We start from the raw sequence: 24,683 nt of genomic DNA, 5'->3' as shown, positions 1-24,683 counted from the left end.
GGCCTTTGGCCCCCCACCACCCCAGCTCGGGAGCCCAGGGCACTTCTGAAGGTGGCTCAGAGGTTTTTCAAGGTTTTTTTTGTTTGTTTGTTTGTTTTTTTACCACTTCATTGGTTCTGCTTTGCCTTTCAGAAAGCACCAAACAAATGTGCTATACTAAACAGTAAGAGCTTGAAAAACAGTGATTAATTGCATTCTTATAATAGGTTGAAAGATTAAGAAAAATGGTCATTTCATTTGAATATTTTTTTCTCATCCCCTGCTTAGAAAAGAGACAGCATAGTGTTTGAAAGGTTAACAGTGGTTTAAAAAATTCTCCCATCTACCCACCTGCCAAGTAAAGAGCTTTCTGGGGTTTTGAACACATTGACAATGACCCTAGAGTTGGAGATGAAGGCAAATAGTGTTAAAAAGCAACCATAATGGAAAGGAGTATTAGAGATTTTTTAGTGATTTCCTTTATCCCCAGACCAGGGAAGGGTGCTAGGGTTTGGGGACTTCACCTGTGCCCTCCCCCACACAGAGGGTTATGAAGCTTTGCTTTCCATCCATGATGGCAGTTCAGGGGAAGGGAGAAAGGATAGTGGTGTACATTACAATCTATTTTGGTGGTAGCCATGGGAAAAGACCACTATGCTTGGATATGGCTGTGAAGTCGGGTGGTTACCTGACTTTATCCATCCAGGAGAAGCATATCAACCATGACACTGTGCACCGAAGGCCAGAAAGATTGTACTCAATGGTCCAGACTATGCAAGCCACCTGGCTTGGAGGAGGTGGAGGGGGTACATAGTATATAGTTGTAGGATTGTGAGGAGATAAATGCAGGAGTCCAGGTGCGGTGGTAGAGAATTCTCATTCAGAGAGTCTTCAGGAGGCGATATGGCATTATGGTTGAGAACCTTGGCTTTGGTGTCAGACATATCAGAACTCAAGTCCTGACTCTGTCACTTAATACTAATAGTATGACCTTGAGCTAGATGCTTCACCACTCTGAGTTTTCATTTTTTTATCATAAAACCCTTCTTCATAGGTTGTTATAGGGATTAAACCAGATAATGCCTATGAAATAGTAATGAGTCAGTCCAAAAGCTTGGGCACCAAGAAACACGATTTCCTTAATGTTTCTAAAACTGAAATTATTTTTTATTTATTTTTGTTTGTTTGCTTTTTTTTTTTGACTGGTAAGGGGATTGCAACCCTCGGCATGGTGTGGCCTGCACCACACTCAGCCAGTGAGCATCCCGGTATAGGATCCGAACCCGCGGCCTTGGCACTACCAGTGCCACACTCTCCTGAGTGAGCCACGGAGCCGGCCGGAAATTCTTTTTATTTTTAATGTCATCCTACCAAAGCTGGCCAAAACCTTTAACCAAATTTAATGTGTACACCCTTCACCTAGAAGTCTTGTTAAAATGAAGATTCTAATTTGGTAGGTTTGAGGTGGTGCCTGACATTCTGCATTTCTAACAAGCTCCAGGCGATGCTTATGATGCTGCTGGTCACAGGACCACAGTCTGAATTGCAAGGATCTGAATGCAAACAGAATTGACACCTGCTCAAATTGGGGTTGGAAAAGAGGGAAAATAAGGAAGAAGAAAGCAGTCCCATCTTAATTTAAAAGTGCTGGCCTAGTACATAGAACAGTGACCACTCAATAAATGATAGCAGTTACCATTAATCTCTGAGAACAGAAGTAATCTATAGGACTTATTGTCCACACTAACATGACAGTTATCCACTGTCTTCATCAATGTGATTTTATTATTCCAGGACACTCTTGTTCAGGAAAATAAAGTTGCAAATAACTTTATTATTCATTTCCAGAATATCTTGAAAATGCATTTAAGTGAACATTAGACTACTCAAGTAGTCTATACTTACTACCACATAAAGCCTCAAACAATTGTTTATGCTCCAAGACTATTTTCAAAACCCTTTCCCCACTGTGTTCACCAATCCTAAATATGTTACATGATTGCCCAGTCCTAATCAAGCCCCCTGCAACAAAAGACCCATCTCAAACCAGACTTCAAAACATCATCAATAGCCTGCTTTTCCCCTCCCTACTTTGAGATACTACTAAGAATCTGTCCATTCATCAGTTTGTGTCCATTCATCTGTTCCCTACATGTAGTGAAAAGATGAATGTTTGTGTCCCCCCAAAATTCATATGCTGAGGCCTAGTCCCCAATGTGAAGGAATTTGGATGTGGGGCCTTAGGGAGATGATTAGGTCATGAAAGTGCTGCCCTTATGAATGCGATTAGTGCCCTTCTGAGAAGAGACATAAGAGAGATGGTCCTCTCTCTCTCCCATGTGTAGAAGAAGGTCTTCACCAAGAACAGAATCAGCCAGCACCTTGATCATGGACTTCCCAGCCTCCAGAACTGTAAGAGGCTGTTTAAGCCACACAGTCTATGGTATTTTTTTATAACAGCCTGAACTGACTAAGACAAATGATCACCCTTATGATGGTAAAAAATAAACTCAACACTGATTTATTAACATTTCATTAATATTTTGGTGGTATTTTGGGACATTTAGCATTTTTTAGCAGATTTTATTTTTAGAGCAGTTTTAGGTTCACAGCAAAATTGAGTGGAATGTAAATTAGGTATGTCCAGATGGAATAATATTGACTATTGCCCTATGGATGGAACAATTTTTGCAAATTCGTTTCAACATTTCTTTACTGCATTGTAACCTGTGCATATAACGTAATGAGTTAAATAAAATCTTTGACACATTCGTTTTATATCTGAAAGTCATAATTCCTAACATTTTGTGGAAATTATCCTTTGACATCACATTTAATTATAATCACAAGTTTTCAGTTAATTAGTAACTCCTACTGAATTGCTAATTCAGTAATTAGTAATTGCTAAGATGTGAAATAGAAATGTGGCCTTCTGCCATTTTGGTCAGCACAAGTAGAAACCATTTCCTTTCAGTCAAATTTCCAATTCATTTAATAGAAATTCACATGCTTGTTAGTTAAGCCCACTGACAATGCTTACAAGAGTGATGGTAACAGCCAAAGTAGGCAGCAATTGTCAGGGGGAACTAGAAGGGATTTTCATATTTAAAAGATCCATTCAGAATGAAGCTGGGATTTTAGTGAATGGTTGAATAAGTACAAGTCTTTGTAAAAAACAAAAACAAAAAACAACCATAAGTAAGCTTGGCTATGGAATATTTAATGGATTTACATTAAAATGGCTGTACAATAAAGAAGATTTATAGTACTTCAAAATGCCAAACCAAGAAAGGCTAACTTTGTCCTCTGCAGTTTTACAGCAAGTTACAACCTGATATGCTTAGGTGGGCCAGTGCCAAGAAGGAGATATTTCCTAGAAGAGCAGAACACACTGAGTGGGTGGCCAAACAGTCCTCAATGCAGAAATCTGTCTGTAAAACAGTATTTCCCAATATGTGGACCAGAGTAAGAGCACAGTAATATTTGATGAATGAATGAACAAATGAATGAACCAGTGACCATGCTCAGAAGTTGTAGAGCTATGTCCTGGGATCTGCAAACCATGGTGCATAACCAGTGATGTTGGGAGGCTGGGGAAGTGTTTCACACACCTACCCAGGCCTACTAATTCCCAAGGTAATGTGATAACACAAACAAGTTCACTTAGAAACACCATTAAGTTTATTGTAGTTTTTCTCATTTGTATTTTTTCCTATCGTTTCAAATAAGAAGTATGGCAACTGTGATAGGGAGATCTCTAAAATTTTTTGATGTTTTAAAAGGGGGAGTTTTCATCCCCCTGATACCAACACCAGACAAAGATACAACAAAAAAAGAAAACTCTAGGCCAATGTCTCTGATGAACATAAACACAAAAATCCTCAAGAAAATAATAGTAAACAGAATACAGCAACACATCAAAACAATTATACACTATGATCAAGTGAGATTCATCCCAGGATTGCAAGGATGATTCAACTTACACAAGTCAATAAGTGTGATATGCCACATCAACAAAATCAAGGACAAAACCATACGATTATCTCAATAGATGCAGAAAAGCATTTGACAAAATTCAACATCCCTTCATGATAAAGACTCTCAGCAAATGAGGTATAGAAGGAAAACATTTCAACAAAATAAAAGCCATATATGACAAACCCACCACCAATATCATCTCAAATGGGGATTCCAAGAGTTGGAACCAACCTAAATGTCCATTGACAGATGACTGGATAAGGAAAATATGGCATGTATATATATATTTTTTTTTTCCTTATCCAGTATTATATACACACATAATAATGGGTGTGTGTATGTGTGTGTATATATATATATAAAATATGTGTGTGTATATATATATATATAATATGTGTGTATATATTTATATATATATAATATGTGTGTATATATTTATATATACCATATTTTCCTTATCCAGTAGTATTCTCTATATATATAATGGAAGACTACTCTGCTATAAAAGAGAATGAAATTCTGCCATTCTCAGCAACATGGATGAACTTAGAGAAAGTTATGTTAAATGGAATAAGCCAGCCACCAAAAGAGAAATACCATATGTCTTCATTCATAACCGGGAGCTAAAAAAATAAACAAACAAAGAAGAATGAAAGATACAACACTCACAATAATTTGTTGAACTTTCAGAAGGAGAGAACAGAACTCCACTGGGGGGAGGAGGGATCAAAAGTGCCACCTAGTGCCACAGCACTATTCCTTGAATTTTCCTATAAATTTTAGAATCACCTTGTCAATTTCTGCAAAGAAGCAGCTCCTTTGAAGCTTCATGGAATTTCGGCAGGGATTGTCTTGAATCTGTACATCAGTTTGGGGAGTATTGCCTTCTTAATGATATTCAGTCTTCTGATCCATAATCATGAAATTTCTTTCAATTTATTTAAGTCTTATTTAACTTCTTTCAATAATGTTTTGTAGTTTTCAAAATATAACTTTTGTACTTCTTTTGATAAATTTGTGTCCAAGTATTTTATTCTTTTTGATGCTTTTAAAAATGGAATTGTTTTCTTAATTCTAATTTTATTGTAGTAAAATATGCATAATATAAAATGCACCATTTTGACCATTTTTAAGTGTACAATTCAGTGGCACTAAGTACATTCATATTGCTGTGCAACCATTACCACATCCATCTCCAGAACTTTGTCATCCCAAACTAAAACTCTGTACCCATTAAACAATAATTCTTTATTCCTCCCTCTCCGCAGCCCCTCATAACCAATATTTTAACTTTTGTCTCCATAAATTTGATTATTCTAGGTACCTCATGTAAATGAGATCATACAGTATTTGTCCTTTTGTGCCTGAATTATTTCACTTAGCATAATGTCTTCAAGGTTCATCCATGTTGTAGCATGTACCAATATTTTTCCTTTTTAAAAATGCTCAATAATATTCTATGTTTTATATATATATATATATTCCATGTTTTATTTGTCCATTCATCTGACAATGGACATTTGGGTTGTTTCCACCTTTTGGTTATTATGAATAATGCTGTAATTTCAATTTTGGATAGTTCATTTCAATTGTGTAGAAATAAAATTGATTTGGGGATATTGATCTTCTATCCTGCAACTCATTTATTAGTTCCAATTGTAATTTAGTAGTTTCTGTAGGATTTTCTATACATAAGGTCCTGTCAATTGCAAATAGAGATAGTTTTACTTTTTTCCTTTCAACCTGGATGTCTTTTATTTTATTTCCTGTTATATTCATCAGTTAGGGCTGTTATAACAGAATACCATTGACTGGGTGGCTTAAACAACAAACATTTATTTCTCACAGTTTGGGATGGGAATTCCAAGATCAAGGTTCCAACATGGTTCAGTCCTTGGTGAAGGCCCTCTTCCTGATTTGCAGATAGCCACCTTCTGTTGTATGGTAGAGAGACAGAGAGAGCTCTAGCCTCTTCGACCGCTGTGAGGGCATGATCCCATTTCAGTGACCTGATTACCTCTCAAAAGCCCCATCTCCAAATACTGTCACGTTGGGGATTTGGGTTTCGACATATGAATTTGAGAGTGGGGGACAAACATTCAGTCTATAGCACTTGTCCAAGTGCCCTGGCTAGAACCTCCAGTACAATGTTAAATAGAAGTGGTGAGAATGGATATCCTTATCTTGTCCTGATCTTAAGGGGAAAGCATTCAGTCATTGCCCATTAAGCGTGATGTTAGCTATAGGTTTTTGGCAAATGTCCTTTATCATATTGAGGAAGTTCCCATTCTTAGTTTGTTGAGAATTTTTATCATGAAAGGGTATTAGTTTCATTAAGTGCTTTTTTTTCAGCATCTATTGAGATAATTATAAGGTTTTTTGTTTTTTATTCTATTGATATGGTGTACTATGTATTTATTTTTGCATGTCAAAACAAGCTTACATTCCTCAGATAAATCTCACTTGTTCATGATGTGTAATCTTTTTTCTATGTTGTGGAATTCTGTTTTCTAATTTTTTTGTTGTTAAATATTTTTGCATCTCTATTCATAGACATGTTGGTCTGTAGTTTTCTTGTGTTTATCTGGTTTTGGTATCAGTTATTTGGTATCTGGCATCACAGCATGAGTTGGGACATATTCTCTCCTTTTTGGACAAATTTTTTAAGGATTGGTGTTAATTCTTTAAAACTAGCTCAGCTTTTAGATTTGGGGAGTGGGGTGAACTGGCATAACCTTTCCATTAATAGATATTAATTCCCCTATCTCAATTCTACTTCTCTCACTCCTAGCTTCCTTACTGTAGGCTTGGGGTTCAGCGCTTCTCAGGAGTTTGCTGAGAAGATTGGCTCCTGTACCCACAGCAGCCCCTTAATGCTCATTTTCTGGGCTACACTTTTCTTCTTCTCTGTTTCATATATTTACTAACTTTTAATGGCATATAATATTCAGGAATCTTATTTACTGATGACTCTCTTGCACTTCTCTTTGCTATAATGTATTTATCCCTTTGATCTCTCTAGCGCTATCTCAAAGGGAACTCACATAAGAGGAGAGCCAAATGTGTGCTCAACCCACCATCACGAGATGCAAATCCGGTGCTTCACATAGAGATTCACACTTGGTAGATGCTCCCTCAAAGTTTAAGTTGAATTGAATTAAATTCATTGTATTAGGACTTCAGAGACTATCTTTTGTGGTTTATCCTACTGCTTTAAGTTTTTTGTATTTACAAAATTGGAATATCATTTGATTTGCTTTTACATCTCTAAATATGCAAACTCATTTTCATTTTAAAAGTTTTTAAGATTTTTATTTTTATATATATAATTTAGAAGGATTTTTTATATATTTGCACATGTACATGCACACACTTGTGTATATTACATATGTGTATACATGTATACATACATATATATGCACACACATATATGAGGGTAGTTCAAAAAGTTCATGGAAAAATGGAATTTAAAGATAATTCAAATCATTCTATGAGCTTTTTGAAGACTCCCTCATATATATCCAAAATGTTGCAGCCATACTGAAATTATCATTGTAAAGTTATTTTTTTACTCTTCTTTGGAAGTCTGAATTACCAATAAAATGTTATCAAGTTTAAATTGTCTAATTCTCATAGTCAGAGAGACTTGGGACTGTTTGGTCTTTCCTTATTATAATCAAATAGGTTTTAGACATACGTTTTCAAGGATCTGAATTTTGGCTCAGAATTTCCTTAATAATGAAAACTCTTAAGATATGTAGGAGTAATTCAATCAATTCCTTTTGCTCTGGACTGAAGTCTTTAAACCTTTTGCAGGCACATCAAGGCAACACACCCCATCTCTGTAAAACATTTCCATGCTCGTTACACTCTTGGAAAATTCCTGTATCCTTCTGACCTGCTCCAGTTTGAGCTTGTCTCCTTCTTTTGTCTCCTGATCTTTTTAAGGAAACTAGAACATTTTAGAAGCATTTACATAATCACCCAAAGAAGTTACTACTTTATTGTCCGACTTTTGAAAAATGCCAAGAGCTATTATCTTTAAAATTGAGTAGTGCTAGAGAATAATAAATAATTGATCTTTAACTGTTCAGTGTCATCTCCCTGTCCAGAAACGCAATCAAATATAATAGTAATATACTGGTTAAGAGCATGGGATGTAGTGTTGGTCAGACTGAGGTTTCCATCCTGACTTCATCACTTATTAGCTATGTCTCCTTAGGCACATTGTTTAAGCTTCTTAAGTTTCAGTTTCCTCTTTTGTAAATTGGTGTAATAATACTGCCTCTCTCATATGGTTGTGAAACCTAAGATACTGCATAAAGGGCTCCACACATAGTAGGTGCTCCATAACCATTTTTTTATTGTTTATTTCTACAGTAGACCCACTGTACTATAAAGGAGAGCAATGAGATATCATGTAATAGCCCATATGAATTATCTAAGAGATGATTTGCCATTCTCATTGCTCCATGTTCTCAAGTTTGAAGGTAATAATGGGAGTTTTGTTTATTTGTTTTTAAAAATGTTTCCTTGTGTAAGTCCAGAATAGGGAAAATATTGAATGCCTTTATAAACCTTAAACAATTTTTATTCTTAATTACTTTAGGTTTTGCTCATTCTCACAGAAGACAAGTGTCCTTAAGTCTTGCTAAGCCTTGTCCTGTGGACAATGATGCTTGCATGACAACTTTCATCTATCACTGGCAAAGTGGTTGTCAGAAGTAATGGAAATAATTCTTAGATTACTTTGTTCTCTGCATTGGACTTCCATTACTGGAGTCTAATAGAGAGGCAAGGTAGCAGGATAAAATTAACAAGCAAGATACAAAACATAGGAATTAGACAGCATTATACTCAGCTGCCATGGGAGGCAAATTGTCAGAGGTGAGAAGCTGGTGGAAGCAAGCTTGAAAACCACTCTCCTTCTGCTGGTGCCACTCTGTGCTCCCACATAGGGGGCTGTTGCATTAAGGTAATGACAGCCACCCAGGTTGGAAACCATAGATTGCAAATGCAACCCCCCAGAAATAAAGGAGTATAACTAATATGAACTCAGATGATCATGCAGTCACCTCTCAAGTTATTTTTTAAGTTGTGAGCAGATGACTAAGCTAAAGCAGCAGTTAATGTTGAAAATGAGGACAAATGAACAGGGCTTAATCTGTGATTTGGAGGTGTCTGCCCTTTTCTAAAGTCTTGGATGCTTTTATTTTTACCCATTACCTCCAGCATATTTATTCTAATATTGTATTAAACTATGCTTTTTACTTAAAAATATAAAACTTAAGTTTATTACTTACAGTTATGTCATGATTACACATTTAATGCTATTGCAATTCCAGGAAGCTAAGTCTCCTTAAGTAAGTATGGAACTCAAGACAGCAGGTTTAATTAATGACTTTATCTTTTCAATGAAAAATGATAGACTACTATATTCTGGAGCAGTCAGTACTACAATATTATTCTTTGCATCTGTTCTTCAATTCATCACATGTTTATTGACACCTTGCTATGCTCAGAAGTGATTTTTAAATTTATTTCAGTGGCTGCATTTCTTGTATGATGCTTGCTTAATTCTGACAAGGTTTGAGGAGAAAAAGTACATGCAAATTTCAGAAGCGAAACACACGTGAAACGTGATTCCGTATTCCTCTGCATTGCCAATGTTTATCCTCTCCTGTTCTGAATGTTAAAAACTGAACAAACTGGATCCCTTTCACCTTTTTCATGATAGAAATTAGTCCTCAATCCTTGCCTCATTTTAGGTTCCCATGTTGAGGCTGCTTGGTTTAGATCACGTGCTAAGATCAGCATCTCATCTGTTTCAGGCTTTGACATGAGTCAATGGTCTCCATTAAGGGAATGATGGTAGGAAATGTGAGAGAAATTTTGTTCTAAGTGTGCAGATTGTGTGACTGATTGTGGCTCTCTGAGGTTGAACACTGAGATTAAATGAAAATGTATAGACTGCGCAGTCTGAGCTTGTTGCTACTAACTCCTCAACTTCTTTACTAAAGGTACCTCCTAGGACAGCAGAGTGTGAATATGCTTTCTCAGGGGTCTATAGTACAGCCCCAGTTGGAATCCTTAAACTCAAAATTTCTTTGAAGTATTGTGCTTTATTTTAATAACTCACCTGCTTTTTCAGCCTTAATAACATAATTTTTGATAAAAAATAATATTTTGTATTATACTGTCTGAGATTTGTTAGATGTTGCCTAGTCAATCCCGTTTCCTCTTCCTGGGCAGAAACAAACACTATTTCCCAGTCCCTCCTGAGATTAGTAACATAGGACCATATGATTAGGTTCTAGGCAATAGGATATAAGTGGAAGTGATGTACCCCCTTTCTAGGACTGACCCTCAAACTCCATGCAAGATTTCCCATACTTTTTCTTTCCCTTTTATGGTGACCCTAGAGACCACATGTTTAGTATGGTAGTAACACAGGCACAAAGAACTGGGATCCCTGTATCCTCGTGTGGAGGAGAGGGTCCCAATGTATAGCACATTGTGAAATGAGCAAGAAATAAATTCTATTATGTTAAGCCACTAAGATTTTAGTGGTGGTGTGTTACAGAAGCCATATTACTTGTCCTGACTAATCCACCATGGGGACAATTTTACCTATTAGCTGTACTCATCAAGATGCAGTTTCATTGAGTTAATCAATTTTGAAAATAGGGCTGAATTAAGTAATGCTGAATAGCATTATCAGGTTTAGTGTCTAGGCAATTTCTCTCCTCCTTTTTGCTGTTACAATATTTTCAGACCTCAGAGCCACAAAAATAGGTAGATACCAAAAATAGTTTTTCTTTCATTTCTTTTTCCCCAAAGCCCGATTAACTCTATCAGTGTAATCACTGAGAGAAGACGCCCAGAAGACTGTGAAAAAGAGATGCAATATTTTCAGGCTAGTTTGGGTTGAAATTTTGACAAGTGAATCTTCTTTTCAAGAGGAAAAATTGTTTGCATCATTTGGCAGACTTAAAAGGTTTCTGACCCACTGTTAGTGTCTCAACTTTTTCATGAAAAATGATTGATGATGCAATTTATTTTACACTAATGCTATCATTTCTATCTCTTATATATTAAGTCTCAAAAGATTCATCATCCTCATATTCATTATTTTCTTCAAATGCAAATCCTAGGACTTGTAATACTTTCCCCCTCACACCTGTTCTCTACGCATTTCCAATTTTCCATGGCTGCCACCAGAAAAAAACCACTTGAGGGCAATCTTTTACTACATTCAGGCATCGTGTATCCTTAGACAATTCCCCCACCTGTTCATTCCACCTGTTCATTCCACCAACAATCTCTCACCAACGTCTCTCAAATTTTTGTTATCCCCAAAGTACCTAATGGTTACTCAGTGTACTCTCGGACCATTAGCTGTAAAGTAAATAGAAAGAGACATGATAAGTATTTAAGTTATAAAAATGGAACATAATATTAACGGTAAGAATAATTGTTTCATGCCAGTGGAAGAAGGATGAACTCATTACTAACTTTTCACTAAGTTTTTGGTTCAACAATTGAAGCATTAGGTTCTACATGCAGTATGTCTCTTTCCTGCCTTTTTATTGCTGCTAAATTAGAGAATTCAAAATTACCATTACAGATCGTTGGGAATGTCAGCAAGTGTTGATGCTCCAACTGATAGTTCCGGATATTCGGTTCAAACATGGACCCAGAATTAATGGAGAGACGTTATCAGTGAGCAGTACCTTGAAAACTCTAACCACACAGTCGAAAATAAACCTGGCAGTTTGGTTCCACCTGCGGGTTAGTGACAAATAAATTCCTAATCTATTCTGATGGTGTTGCACTCTGTAGAGCAATTCTTTATGTTCTATTGCAGCATCTTGGTGTAGTTTTTAAAGATGCCCGAGAAAATTTCACTCTTTTGTTTTCTCTAATGAGAAAGAAAATCATCACATATTGGGAATGAGTCAAATTCCTAGTGACTGATATAATTGTGCTATAGCCTGTTTTGTTTTGTTTTGTTTTAATCCTAACATCTTGTCCTTGCCATTGAAAGCTGGCAAAAGTTCATCCCTGAAGTGATAAGTTCTGGCTTTTCAGGATAATTATAGATATTGCTGAGATATACCACATTTGAATTGATAAAATTGGTCTTTATTGTCATTATTCCCTGTTTTCTGCTCCTAGGACCACCTTTCCCTCTACCAACCAGTGTTTTTCAGTGGGGAAAAGCAGTGTCATGTATTTGCTGCCCATTTCTTGGCAGGACATGCTGAAAAGGTGTACACTCAATAGGTGGAAGGTGGTCTTAGTTACAATGTTTACTCTTTCCTTAAACATAAAATTGCAGTCAAGTGGTACTTAATAGTCTCCTAATGAATCTCTGGAAACCAAGCAGTTTGTAGATTTGCATTTAGTGGCTACCCTCCTAATCTTGTAATAAATCTGAGCCTCTGTCAGATCTGAGTACGACACATCTTGTCCAGTATGTATAATGACTCCAAAATAACTTTTTAATTAAAATAAAAAAAGCTCTTCTCCTATGGTATGGGTTTTCTGTATTACAGCAACCAAAAGCCATCAAGCACTTCCTTCATACACACACTCTGTGGCATAGGCTGAAAAGTGAAGTCACAGCCAGCACGCCCATTGGATAAGCACGGTCCACACTGTGCACCATAGCTGTTCAGTGATTTCCAGCAGTGTCTGTTCATATCAGTACTTACCAGTATTCACATTGGGTGGCTAGTTTTCTAAGCATATCACAAAGAGGGTGATCCGTATCTATTTTCACCATTAGGAGTGTAATCTTGGGGCCTATTGTCTTCTTCCAGTGGCAAAATTAATCTATTTATACTGAAAAGTATGGCTGTGGTAATTGCTTTTTACCACAGAGCACACTCTGCTTTTTGTGCTAATAACACACTGGGGCAAAGTCTCATGAAAAACAATGTACTGGAGCAAATGGATTTTCGGTTAAATTAATTCCTATTTTCAGATATTCATTGTTATTTTTATTTCCACTTTTCTTTTTCTTTTCTAGCTATTTCTACAAAATGATCGTGTTTGCGGGGCCACTTTCCCCCACATTTATGGATTCCCATTCTCGGCTTGCACTGGGGGCCCATTTATGGAATACACTGTGATGAGCTCAGAAAATAGACAGGTTCTCAGAACAGTCAGAGAATGCCCACTTTTGTGAGATTCCAAAGAACTATTGAGTGTATGACTCTTTTACAAGCAGGCAACCCTTGGGCATCAAAAGCTCAGAAAAAGATTCTCAACCCTAGCTAGATATTATGCATTTTTGTCTTTTTAGAAAGAAAAAGGCCACTTCCATTTTAGGTTATATCTAATTTTGTAAACAATGGGTAGAAAGTATAACTGATTTTTTTCCTACCAAACTTAAACTGCCCACATAAAACATGAAGACGTAAAGGCTTGTGAAGAAGGGTTTTTAATATTTTCCTTATTATAGAGTTCACATATTTTACTAGAACCTTATGAATATGTTTTTAAGGTTTGTCTGATTCACAGGATTTTCTGTAAGACACTCAGATTTGGGTGTCTTTGCTTTACAGGATTATAGTCTGCTGAGCTAGCATACAAAGTGGAAAAGCAGGCCAGACACATTCATTCAACAAATAGACACAGGGGCAGAAAGGACAGTACAAAAAGCATGACTTTGCCCCTGTGCTTGAAAATTTCATTAAGTACAAGAACTCTAATATGGGCTTTTCCATGTTTTTATTTTGTTTTGTTTTGTTTTGTGCCAATTCATTCAACAATTTTTTTGAACATCTGCTTGTGCCTGACTCTCTTCTAGGCACTGTATTTTCAGCAGTGAACATAACTGACAAAATTGCCTCCCTTATGGAACTTATACTGTCTAGGGGAAGGCAAACAGAGAAGAAACAAAAAAAATTGAGGAAAAAATTTGAGAAATACACAACTCACTCTGGGTAGGGGCAAGGATATATGGAAGGCTTCCTGTTAGAAGAGACACTTAAACTGAATCTTAACAATAACCAAGGATTAGCCAAGGAAAAAATGGGGGAGTAGAAGGAAATCATTTTAGCATGAGATGATGGAATCATGCAGATGAAAAACAGAATGTGTGTACTGTGTTTGCAGTGTTGTAGCAGTTTAGTGTTGCTGTAACATGTAAGGTGAGGCAGGGAGTGAGGCCTGCTAGTGTACCTACCACCACATTAAGGAGCTTGGTGTTTGTGTAGCCGAGATTGGGGAAGGATAGAAAATTTAAGAAAGGAATGTGACAGGATCAGATTTTCAAGTGCGTGTTCCGTGCCCTTGTAGAGTACTGTTATCTACAAGATAAATAAGACACTACAGGTTCATGATCTGAGGTGCTCATTTCTTCATTGCCTTTTTCTTTCTGCAGGGGTGGGGGGTGGGGTTCACTTTCTCGTTCTACTCTAGACCTACTCAATCTTGGTCCAAACCTAGCACACCTTTCCTCTCTGCTCAGTGCAGGTGGGTATTCAGTGGCCAGTTCCTGTCATTTAGCATAGATCAAGATCCAGCACGGAGAGCAGGTTTACTCTGTAATTCCTTGGCAAGATTAACATATTAACTTTAGTTTGAGAAGCATTCTAACATCTGGTACCAGTTGGTACCATGCTTCATGGCACCAGAAAATAGTGAAGACCAAAAGACCCAATTCCCTCACACCATTTCAAGTCATCAACCAAACCTATCTGCAGAGGGAAACTGAAAAAATTTGTTTTTTCAAATCTGTTCTTCAAAAACTGATGCACAACCGTTCCCAAGGAACCTTTCCCCTGGAGTCCATGGACCCCCTGAAATATGAATCCTGTCAACCCATATGCAAAATTTTATAAGCTTGTGTATCTGCTAAGAACAACAGCTGTAACCCTTTTGGATTAAAAAAACACAAAACTTTACAAAGTAGCCATATTTAATTTTTTTTTTCCTCCAGCAAGTATTCTGTAGAGCTTTTCATTGCATTTACATCTCTATGTACCTAGTCCTATCCCCACTCTTTTATTTTTTTGATCTTCTTGTGTTCCTTCTGCTGCTTGCCAGGAGCATGTACTACCTACCAATAAGGCTTTATGAATTCCTTGTTTCCTTCACCAAACCATTTCCCTTTATTTCTCTCACAGCCCTCATTTGACTAGTCATTTAAACATAATAAAACCCATTTCTTTATCCTAACGCTATAGTTCCATTTTCTGAATATCTCCTTGTCTTAGTCCAAAAGCATATTTTTGCAAAGCTGCAATTAAAAATTAATTTTATGTATTTTTCCTTTCCCAAATTATTAGTCTTCAGTAGAACTTTAGTCTAATTAACACAATCTTCATTGTGTTCTAGGTTAAGATATAATTTATGATCTTCTTATTGTTGAATGTACGTTGTTTCCAATTTCTCACTGTTAAAGCAATGCTGCCGATGCACCTTTCGGCATATAGTCTCTCTTCTGATGATAATATGTCTTCACATGTTAAGTTCACAAGAGAAGGATTACTAATGTAAAGGTATAAATATCTTTATGATCTATGATATGGATTGTCATAATGCTTTCCAAAAGCATTATTTCAATTTTATAATGCAAGCAAAATGACTGATACATATTCTTGACTTTAAGAAAGTGTAAACTTAAGTCCTAGATGTAGCACCTGCAGACTGCTCATCTTGCATTCACTCTGTATGAAGTTTAGGTCATGGTTTTGGGTGTGTTTTTTCATTTTTAATCAACTTCTGCCCTTAAGTAGTAGAGGTACATAACATCAACTTCCAATTATTCTAGTACCATTTCAGCTTATCATATTTGTCAATGTCATTTAACCTTATAAAAGACAAATTTATTTAAAAAGGCAATTGCAAGCAAAATATTTTATTGAAAATTCAAAAGAGTTACAATACCTTAACAGGTTTTTTCATACTCTGTTATAAAGAAAAATAAATTAGAAGAATTGACTAAAGTGCAATAATATTTAGTTTACATTCAAACTAACAAAATCATTTGAAAAACAAAATTCCACAGCTTAATTTATTCAGGGTATAAACTTGTATTTTTATATTTGTTATCAAGAAAACTCTAATGCAATACTTTTAGAGTGAGATTTTCAGTACAACATCCTTCTAGACCCAATTTAAATGGTAAATTAGTATTGGTATCTAGATCACATAGATTACTGATGTGTGTGTCTGTGTGTGCACACACGTGAATGTAGGATCTAGCTAATTTCAGTATGAAATATGGCATCTGCTAATAAAGTACTTGTTTTCACTTGGTAACACCACCTAAGCTATAGTCTTTAAACCAAGGAAAAGCCCTAGTTCTTATTTCTTCATAATTAAAGAAGTAAGGACTAGAAATAAGAATCTGGTCATGTGGGGAAAAAAAGATCCTCTGATAAACTGTCTGAGAACTAGTGTTTCGACAAGTTGACTCTGATACTGAGAATAATGGAACAGTGATAACTGACTTAGAACAGAGCTCATCGGAAGTAAATAAAGCTTTCCTTTCTCCCCCCTCAGTAGTAGAAAAGTCTCTCAGGCAACTGATTAACTTGCAGAGAAGAGTTCTTCATTGTGGTGGCAGATAAAATGCTGAAGTGATTTTAGCCATAATGTGATAGACCAAGAGATGAGATACAAAATTTGACAGGTGCAATAACTCTCATTTCTCCAGGCCCCCAATATGAAAGCAACAGCTGATATAATCAAAATATCTTCTCCAAAAATATTTAGAAAACTGTGACTCATTAAAAATAAATTTCCAGAGAAAAAAATATTACCCACTGATTATTTTGCAAATAAAATATGTCATCAAATATCCTTTATAAAGTGCATTTATACTTTGCATCTAAATAGTGTTTCTTGCTAACAATTAAAACTACTTTATCCCTTTTTAGCCCCTCTTCCTTTCTGCATTTCAACATTTTCTTGTATTTAAAGTATTGGTAATTTAGTGAATTTAGTAATGGCTGCTGATTCAGCATTCTTATTGCATAGGAAGCCTAGTTGATAATATGCTCAAGATGTGTTTGTGCTGAATTTAAAATTTATGGCTATGATCAACTATATAAAACTTCACTGCATTTGATGATTTCCATAAGGAAACTAAGCAGGTGAAAATATAAAAATAAAATAGTACACAAAGACTAGAAATATTATCCGAAGACAGATGACAAAAACCTAATACTGCTTTCTATTAATAAAATAGTTTTCAACTGATTGTATACCAAGTTATAAATTTTTAAAAACAACTAATTTATTCTTATGTCCAAGATCATATAACATTAGTTTCAGTGAAGATTACTTTTCTCATAACTTCTGCATTCTCAGTATAACTAAAGGCTCAAGGTAACAGATTTGATATAAAAGTATCACAATTATTGATATCTAAAGTAAATGTTTTAAAAGGTTTTGATACTTATGAATTTGTACCAAAATAAAGCTTCTGATATATCTTTAGGATTGTACTTGATGATTAGTTAATGATATAAGCAAAAAATACTTGGACTAAGTTAACATTTACATACAAAAATAGAGAATATATACACTACAGTGATCTTGATGATACCTTGAAGTATGGTATTACAAATTAGAGTAACACCAGCCTGATTTAAAAATTCATGTTTTAAACTATAAAGTTTTTTAAAAATCAGGAGACAATCTTATTCTCAGCATTTTAAACTTAAGAATTTTAATCTTCCCCATCAACTGAGATTTTGGCTAATAACTGTGGTTGAAGAATATGGAGTAATAGAAGGTATTTCTCCAGAAGAAGCCTGGAGTGTCTTAATATTTAGCAGACAGTTTATTATTGCTTCAATTTTTCCTAAGCATTAATCCCTTTATTGTTCTTTTATTCTGCCCATTCAGATCAATAAGAGGCTGTGATAAGGAAAGCCACCGGGCTGTAAGAAGTCCACAAATCCTGTATTTTGTGAGATATCTATTTTCTGCCATTAAGGAAGACGGTGCCTACAAAACCCAGGAAAGGGAAGAAGCAGTAAGGAGAGATCAAGTCACACATGGTGTAGCTTGGCACATTCTACCAGCCAGCAGTTATGCCAGCAAGTGGTCTCTATTCTTTTTAAAAAGAACATGCTTCTTTCCCTTGTTGAGGTTTATATGGCCACAGTGCAGGCTAAGGTTTTCTAATTTTCTGCTCAGGTCACATATACTATTCAAAGATTACACACTCACTTTCAAAGTATTAAAATATAATTAAATAGACTTAACACTAAAATTAAACTGAACTTAATTTATTCTTTTTCATGGATGAGATGTGAAAAAAAAGTCCTGGCCTGGGAGTCAGAAGATCAAGTTCCCTTGATCTCAAGGTTGAGTGCTCTTGACTTAAGTTGCTTCATCTTTCTAGGCCTCCATTTCTTCTGCTGAAAAATAAGGGAGTTGTATAACCTTTAAAGTCCCTTTCAACTTTGATTGAAACACTACATCTGAATCTTGCACAGTGCCTCTTGACTAAGATCAACTACCATTACAGTATAGTATAGCTTTGGGGATTTTCTGATGCTTAAATTATCGCTAATGGGAGTTTTCTCTACTAGGAGCTAATAATCGTAAGTATTTGGTTCTCTAATAAAAAGATATTGAGATATTTTTTACATTCTACATAAGTTTACTTTGACACTCACTGAGATGGACTGGAGAGAGATTTTTGTTACATATGTCATGTAATTCTCTTATTGTTGAAATCCTGTTTTCTCAACTGGGTGGCAAAAGAGTGGCATGGGGGTAAAATAAATTTTGGTTAAAGTATTTCTTAATGACATGAAGAATAGCAGAAGTATTTTTTGTTTAATTTTTTTACATATTAATTTTAATTTTTTTCCATTTTCAAAACCGAATTTTCTGAAATTATTATAAATATTTAAAATCAAGAATTTGTTGTAGTTTACAATTACTAGTAAAGAATTGCAATTTACTACTAAAATATTAATATTGTGCCAAAAGAAAACACAGTTTGGTACTACTTTTAAGTATACGGCAATGCATTTTACTAGTTCTTTAATCATTTTCAGAACTGAGACAAAACTGGAAGATTCATAATTCTGCTTCTACTATTTCAAACCAGATGTTAAGCATGTTGAATTCAGATTTAGAGAGGAAATTTGTGGAGTGCCAGCTATAACTGTGGGGGTAGGATAAATAATTTCTTCAACAGTTACATATGTACCTAATAAGAAACCAACAATTCCAGTAAATGCTATAGAAATATTTTTCAGGATCATCCATATATTGTAATGCTCCTTAGAAAATGTGAGAATTTCAACCAAAGGTGGTAGGATCAGGGCCAATGTGCTGCTACTCACGGCTCCAACCAAGGAAATTACAATGTCTAAACGAGGAATAAGAATTGCTCCAGCACCTAGAAAATGAAAATACGTATTTTTCTTATTTAAATGTTTAGTACTTACATGAATACTAAAAGTAGATATTTTCAATACATTAAAAGTAATTAATCCAAGTCTTACTACTAAACTATTGCTTGTGGAAAAATCTGCTTTACTTTGTTCTCAGCTAAAAAAAAAAAAAAGAAAACAAAGAAACTAAAACAATGAGTGACATTTCTTGAACTCTCACTTGTCAACAGAGTTTCTTATGTAAACAACTAATTTTTTGCTGTAAAATTCTGGGCAAAGAAGTTTAGATAGTTTGTTTCCAAAGCATTTTTTTATATTTGCATTACTCTGCCTGCCATACAATGCACAAAACATGGGATGGTATGATATAAATAAATGGGGGAGAAGAGATAGCTATTCCTTACAGTAGAATTCCAATTAATAAAAATACAAGGAACAATGGAAATAGAAAATCACCATTAAGCAAACACCACGGTAATCACTGGGCAGGAAGAGTCACTGAAGTATCCTAAAATTAGTGGGCAAAAACTGAATGAGATCAGGATATCTGAATAGTCTCAAAGCATCTACCTACAAAATATTTATTAGTTACAAAGGGAAAAACAGTTCTTTACAGTGGAGAAATATGTCACAAAACACCTCAACCAAGTAAGCAAAGTTAGCATCACCAATAAGACAAACTGATGCTATGATGTGATGCACTGAGAAGTGCACAGCATGTTTCCTGTGGAATTCTTGTTAGAAATGCTTAACTTCAATCTAATCAAGAGAAATCATCAAACACATCCAATTTGAAGGGAACTGTACAAAATTACTGACATTTTAAAAGGGTCAAGGTTAAAACAGACAAAGACAAGGACTTCAAGACAGGAAGAGACTAAGTAGACATGACAACTAAATTCAAGTGGGGGACAAACAGCAGGAGCAAGGGAACCTCAGGAACTGAGAGCAGCTCCCACCAACAGATAGCAGGAGTATGGGGACCTCAGGAGCCAAGGGAAGCCCCCACTGACAGATGGCAGGAGTGTGGGGACCTCAGGAGGTGATGGCAGTCCCTGCCAACAGATGGCAGAACATGGATGGCCCTCTGCTGCTACAGACATCAATGCTGCATGTGTAGTCCACCACAGCCACCAATGCTGCAAGGGTAACCTGCTGACTCTTTCTCTGATATGAAAATAAAAATCTATTTTAAGTCCATTATTTGCATCTGAAGGGTAGGAGCAGATACATCAGAACACAGGACAAAAACATTAAAAAAAAAAAAAAAACCTGTGGAAAATAATCTAGCATATTAATTTTAATTATATAAATAGTTAATGGTACTCTCCATACACCTACTGATTCTAAGATAGAATATCCGGATAGAGAATGGAACTTTTTCCATCTGAAGAAGCAACTAACTTAAATGAAGGATTTTAGTGTGTTTTCTCTAGTATTCTATGAACTACTAAAGATTTTTATGGGTTTTGGTACGTATGTAGCCATACTGTACTAAAAACAGAAAGAATACCCTCAAAGTTATGGACTCTTCAAATTAGAAATAGTAGAAGAATCTACAAGTTGGACAAGTTGGACAATAACAAAAATAAACAGTATTTAATATATTCGGTAGGCTCAATTCATACATGGAATTGAAATACTGGTCTCGAACTGTATTTCAAAATTTAACATATTTATGTATTTATGTCCATAGTGGCCTTTGGCCAGTTTTTATCCACTTTCCTCCCTCACTTGTGAGATGTCTTTATATCAGGCAAGCACCTACAGGGAACATGCAAGAAGAATCTGGCTCATCCTCTAAAGTTCTTAAGTTCCAATAAAAAGACATTTTAAAAGGATGATTCAAATGTTAAACGGATATTAGAATATAGCCACCATTATCCAAGCTGATAATCCTGCTACTTTAAAGATCAATACAACGTGGATTCAGTACTTGGAAAGGATTATGGAACACTAAATGACATTCAATTTTCAATGCAAATCCAGCTGAGCCTCCACTCTCATTGCTAGTGCTGCTCCATGAACATTACAAGGTCCCATCAGCTGTTTACACACATTTATGAGTAAAGAGCATGCCCAAAACCTCTTTTCAAGTGCTTTGGAGAACTGAATAAAAAACAGTCCTGCCATGAACGTCAGTTGTCTTTCACTTTAATTTGCAAGGATGCGTACCAACAATTCAAATCAAGTTCAGTGTCCAACAAAGTAGAAGGTAACTTTGTACGTTTTTTGTTCTCTTTGCCCAAAGCATAATTCTGTAACTATAATCCTTATTTATGACTGAGTAGCTTTAACTATTTTTAACCAAAAGAAAGCAGCAGCAAAGAAAAAGCTGCAGTTTTCTGTGCTATGAACTCAGCTCTTGAGGAAAAGCCCCTGGCCTTTGGGAACAAACTCATAGTAACATGTGCGGTATGGTCTGTGCCTCAACAGATAAGTAGCTCCAATATAACAATGGCAGGCAATATGCAGAAATAGGTCAAGTTATAAAAAATCCCAACCTCCTTTTAACATTGCCTTCAAACTCCTTTAACTGATATTCAGTAACTGATTTTAAAAGGGGATATACTTTCAGAACAGAATTGTGCTACATCTATTAATAAAAAGAACTTTTACTGAAATTAGTCTTTTTATTTAGCCCAGTTATCAAAATGTCAATAAAAGCCACGTGTAAAAAATATTCCAAAGTGTTTTAATATAACTTTTTCCTACTGAATGTTTCATTAGTAGTCAGACAGAGTATGGGCTTACTGACATCATTTCTCAATATGATTTCTTTTATTAGTTGATATAATTCATTTAAATGATTACTTAGAAAAATAAGTTTTATTTACTCTTTCCAGCTTTCCTTTTCTCTTTCCGGAAAAAAAAAAAGTAATACACCCAATTCTTTAAATCTAGGCACAAGCTCCACCCCAGGCTGCTCAGTGCAATTTATGGAGTAGCCCAGAATTTCTAGCTCTACCATTCTCTAACCTTGAATGGGACAAGATGGTTAATAATATCCTACACACAGAATTTCCAAAGCTGTTTGTGTCCCCAGAACACCAGTAATCTGGTCCCTGGTATCATTCTAGGCAATCCCAGTTTAGTCAGGTGTTGCAGTCAACCTTACATTTGTGGCTATAATAATGGTTACAATAATGATCATAATAACTTCCAGCTGCCTTGGTGATATTATTTTTAAATGCCATAAAAATGCCATAAGAAAGTCTTATCTCATTTCATAGTTGAGGAAAGAGACTTGATGATGGTATATACTTGCCTAAAGACACCAGCTAGTAAATGGTAGGCTTGACTTTGAATCCCCAGATCTATGAGACTCCAAAACTCACACTCTTTCCTTTTACCAAACTCAAGCTCACGGTCTGTAAGTCTCTATTATTAATGCTACCTTGCAGAGGCATTCTATACTGTGAAACCTCAATAAGAGATTATACACACTCCTTCAAATAGTAAGAAAATAAGCCAGTGAAATTATTACAAACCAAGACAAATAAAATAACCCCCTCTCTTATAGGCAGTCATAGAAAATTAAACTGTTAAACATACAAAAGTTCTGAAAAAAGAAACCTGAGGAAAACTAGAACTAAAGTAAAATATGTACCAACAACGTGAGGGGCCCATCATGTATCCGATTTTAATCATCACCAATGTCATTTTCAAAATAATTTGGTTAGTTCTTCTTAGTGTGTGATAGGATCTGGTTCGTATTTTTCTAATGTAGTAGTAGAAAAACAGAATTTTAACACCAAAAGTATCCAAGCTAGGTGAGTAACATTGATTTTAAAATAATGAAAAATATAATTTAAGTAAGCTTTCATTTTAAGAAATACAACAATAAAAGAATTATTATGATATAAATATATTGTGATACTTACAAGTAATACTAACCAAGAAGGACCTTATCCCAAAATCACAGATTTGCTTCCATTTAGCATGAAATTTTGATGTGATCCCAGGGATCATGATCTCTGCTGGAACATAGAACTGAATTGAATATGTCACAAAAATGCCAAAGGAATACAGAATTTTCACTGATTGATATAACCTGGAAAAAATTCAAAATGTAGTTATTTTTAATATGAATCTAGCTTTCCTCCTTTTATTTTTAATGTTAAGATAAACAAGAAATCCAAAACACAAATTTAAGCCAGAATTTTATTAGCTAAAGCCAACTGATCTTCACTTATTGTTGTCTAGATAATATGGACAACTCATTCTGACAAGCCTAGAAGGCTTGAATACAGCATGCAAAAGTCTGGGTCATATTGTTAGAAAAAATTCCTTTAGGGCTAAGCCAAAATTCTTAAGGTTAATGTTCTGAAACTTCAGCCCCATGAAGAACTAATGTTTCCTCAACTTTCTTTTAAAAAATTGAGCATACCATATGTCTTTGAAATCTTTAGTCATATCCTCAAGTGATCTATATACAGAAGAAAAACTTCATAATAAATTCTGAATTATAGTTCCTCATGCTTGAAAATCTTAGTAGGTATGTCACTTTCAGATATGTCATCAATCTCAAGTTCAAAAGGAAGGCATCTAAATGGTTTCAACTTGCAAAGTTCTCTAAATTATATATACTTCCTATGTTAAAGTCATATTAATAAGGGAAATAAAATTGTTGCGTTGTGTGGCAGTGGTGGTGTTATCTGAGTAAACTTATCTCTTTGATGCCCAGTGCTTCAAAACAGCACAGCAATGTTCAAACAGTTCTATAAATATCTTTACATTTCTATATTGTAGATAGTATCCTTTCAAAACTCAGAATATAAGTCTTGATAAAGACTTTGATAAATTTCCTTTGTCTTGCAAAAGAAGACTTTTTAAATGTTGATAATGACATGGAGAGAAAACGTAGAACCCTAGGACAGAGGAACATTACAGAGCCTACTCTCTTGGATTACAGATAGTAAAATTAATGTGTTGTATTTTTAAAAAATATTTTAATATTTTATAGCAATCAAAAGAAAAACCCAATCACTCTTGTATTTAAGAAACAAACTGGAGAGGAGACTGGATCGAATGTGCTGCATGCAGCTTCGGGCCAGTAATTAACACATATGTTCTTTTTCAACAGAAACATCATCGATAACAACAATCTTACCACTGACGAATTTTACTTTCCCACCTAATAGTCCTGTGCACAGGGAAGAGTGTTTTATTCTTAGGGAAAAATTCAATCATTTCAAAAGGATATAAAGTATTCTACTTCTGGTAAAGAAAAACCTCAGCACTAATTAGGCTTAAGCTGATTTCTTATGTCTTACGAGCTAAAGTAGCAAGGATAAGAAACAGTTCTCTAAACTATGGCCAAGCAAGAAGGAATTTAATAAATCTCCT

The 24,683-nt window shown here is 35.3% G+C and overlaps 1 protein-coding gene across 2 annotated transcripts in view; it reads right to left on the bottom strand.

Moving 5' to 3' along the window:
- Positions 1 to 18,261: 18,261 nt before the first annotated feature.
- The window catches only part of SLC36A4 (solute carrier family 36 member 4), a 38,382-nt gene continuing 31,960 nt past the window's right edge, over positions 18,262 to 24,683 (bottom strand). The window contains exons 10-12 of one of the 2 annotated variants that reach the window (XM_063094107.1): positions 23,219 to 23,388; positions 19,148 to 19,339; positions 18,262 to 18,344 (exon numbers count right to left, since the gene is read on the bottom strand). In XM_063094107.1, the coding sequence (XP_062950177.1) occupies positions 18,325 to 18,344; positions 19,148 to 19,339; positions 23,219 to 23,388 (382 nt within the window). In that variant the 3' untranslated portion in view covers positions 18,262 to 18,324. Of the gene's footprint in view, positions 18,345 to 19,028; positions 19,340 to 23,218; positions 23,389 to 24,683 lie in introns of those variants that run through there. The other variant, XM_063094106.1, reaches the window with a different exon arrangement.

The sequence above is a fragment of the Cynocephalus volans genome, chromosome 4, assembly GCF_027409185.1.
Source record: "Cynocephalus volans isolate mCynVol1 chromosome 4, mCynVol1.pri, whole genome shotgun sequence".
NCBI lineage: Eukaryota > Metazoa > Chordata > Mammalia > Dermoptera > Cynocephalidae > Cynocephalus > Cynocephalus volans.
This window is presented reverse-complemented; position numbering and strand designations above follow the sequence as displayed.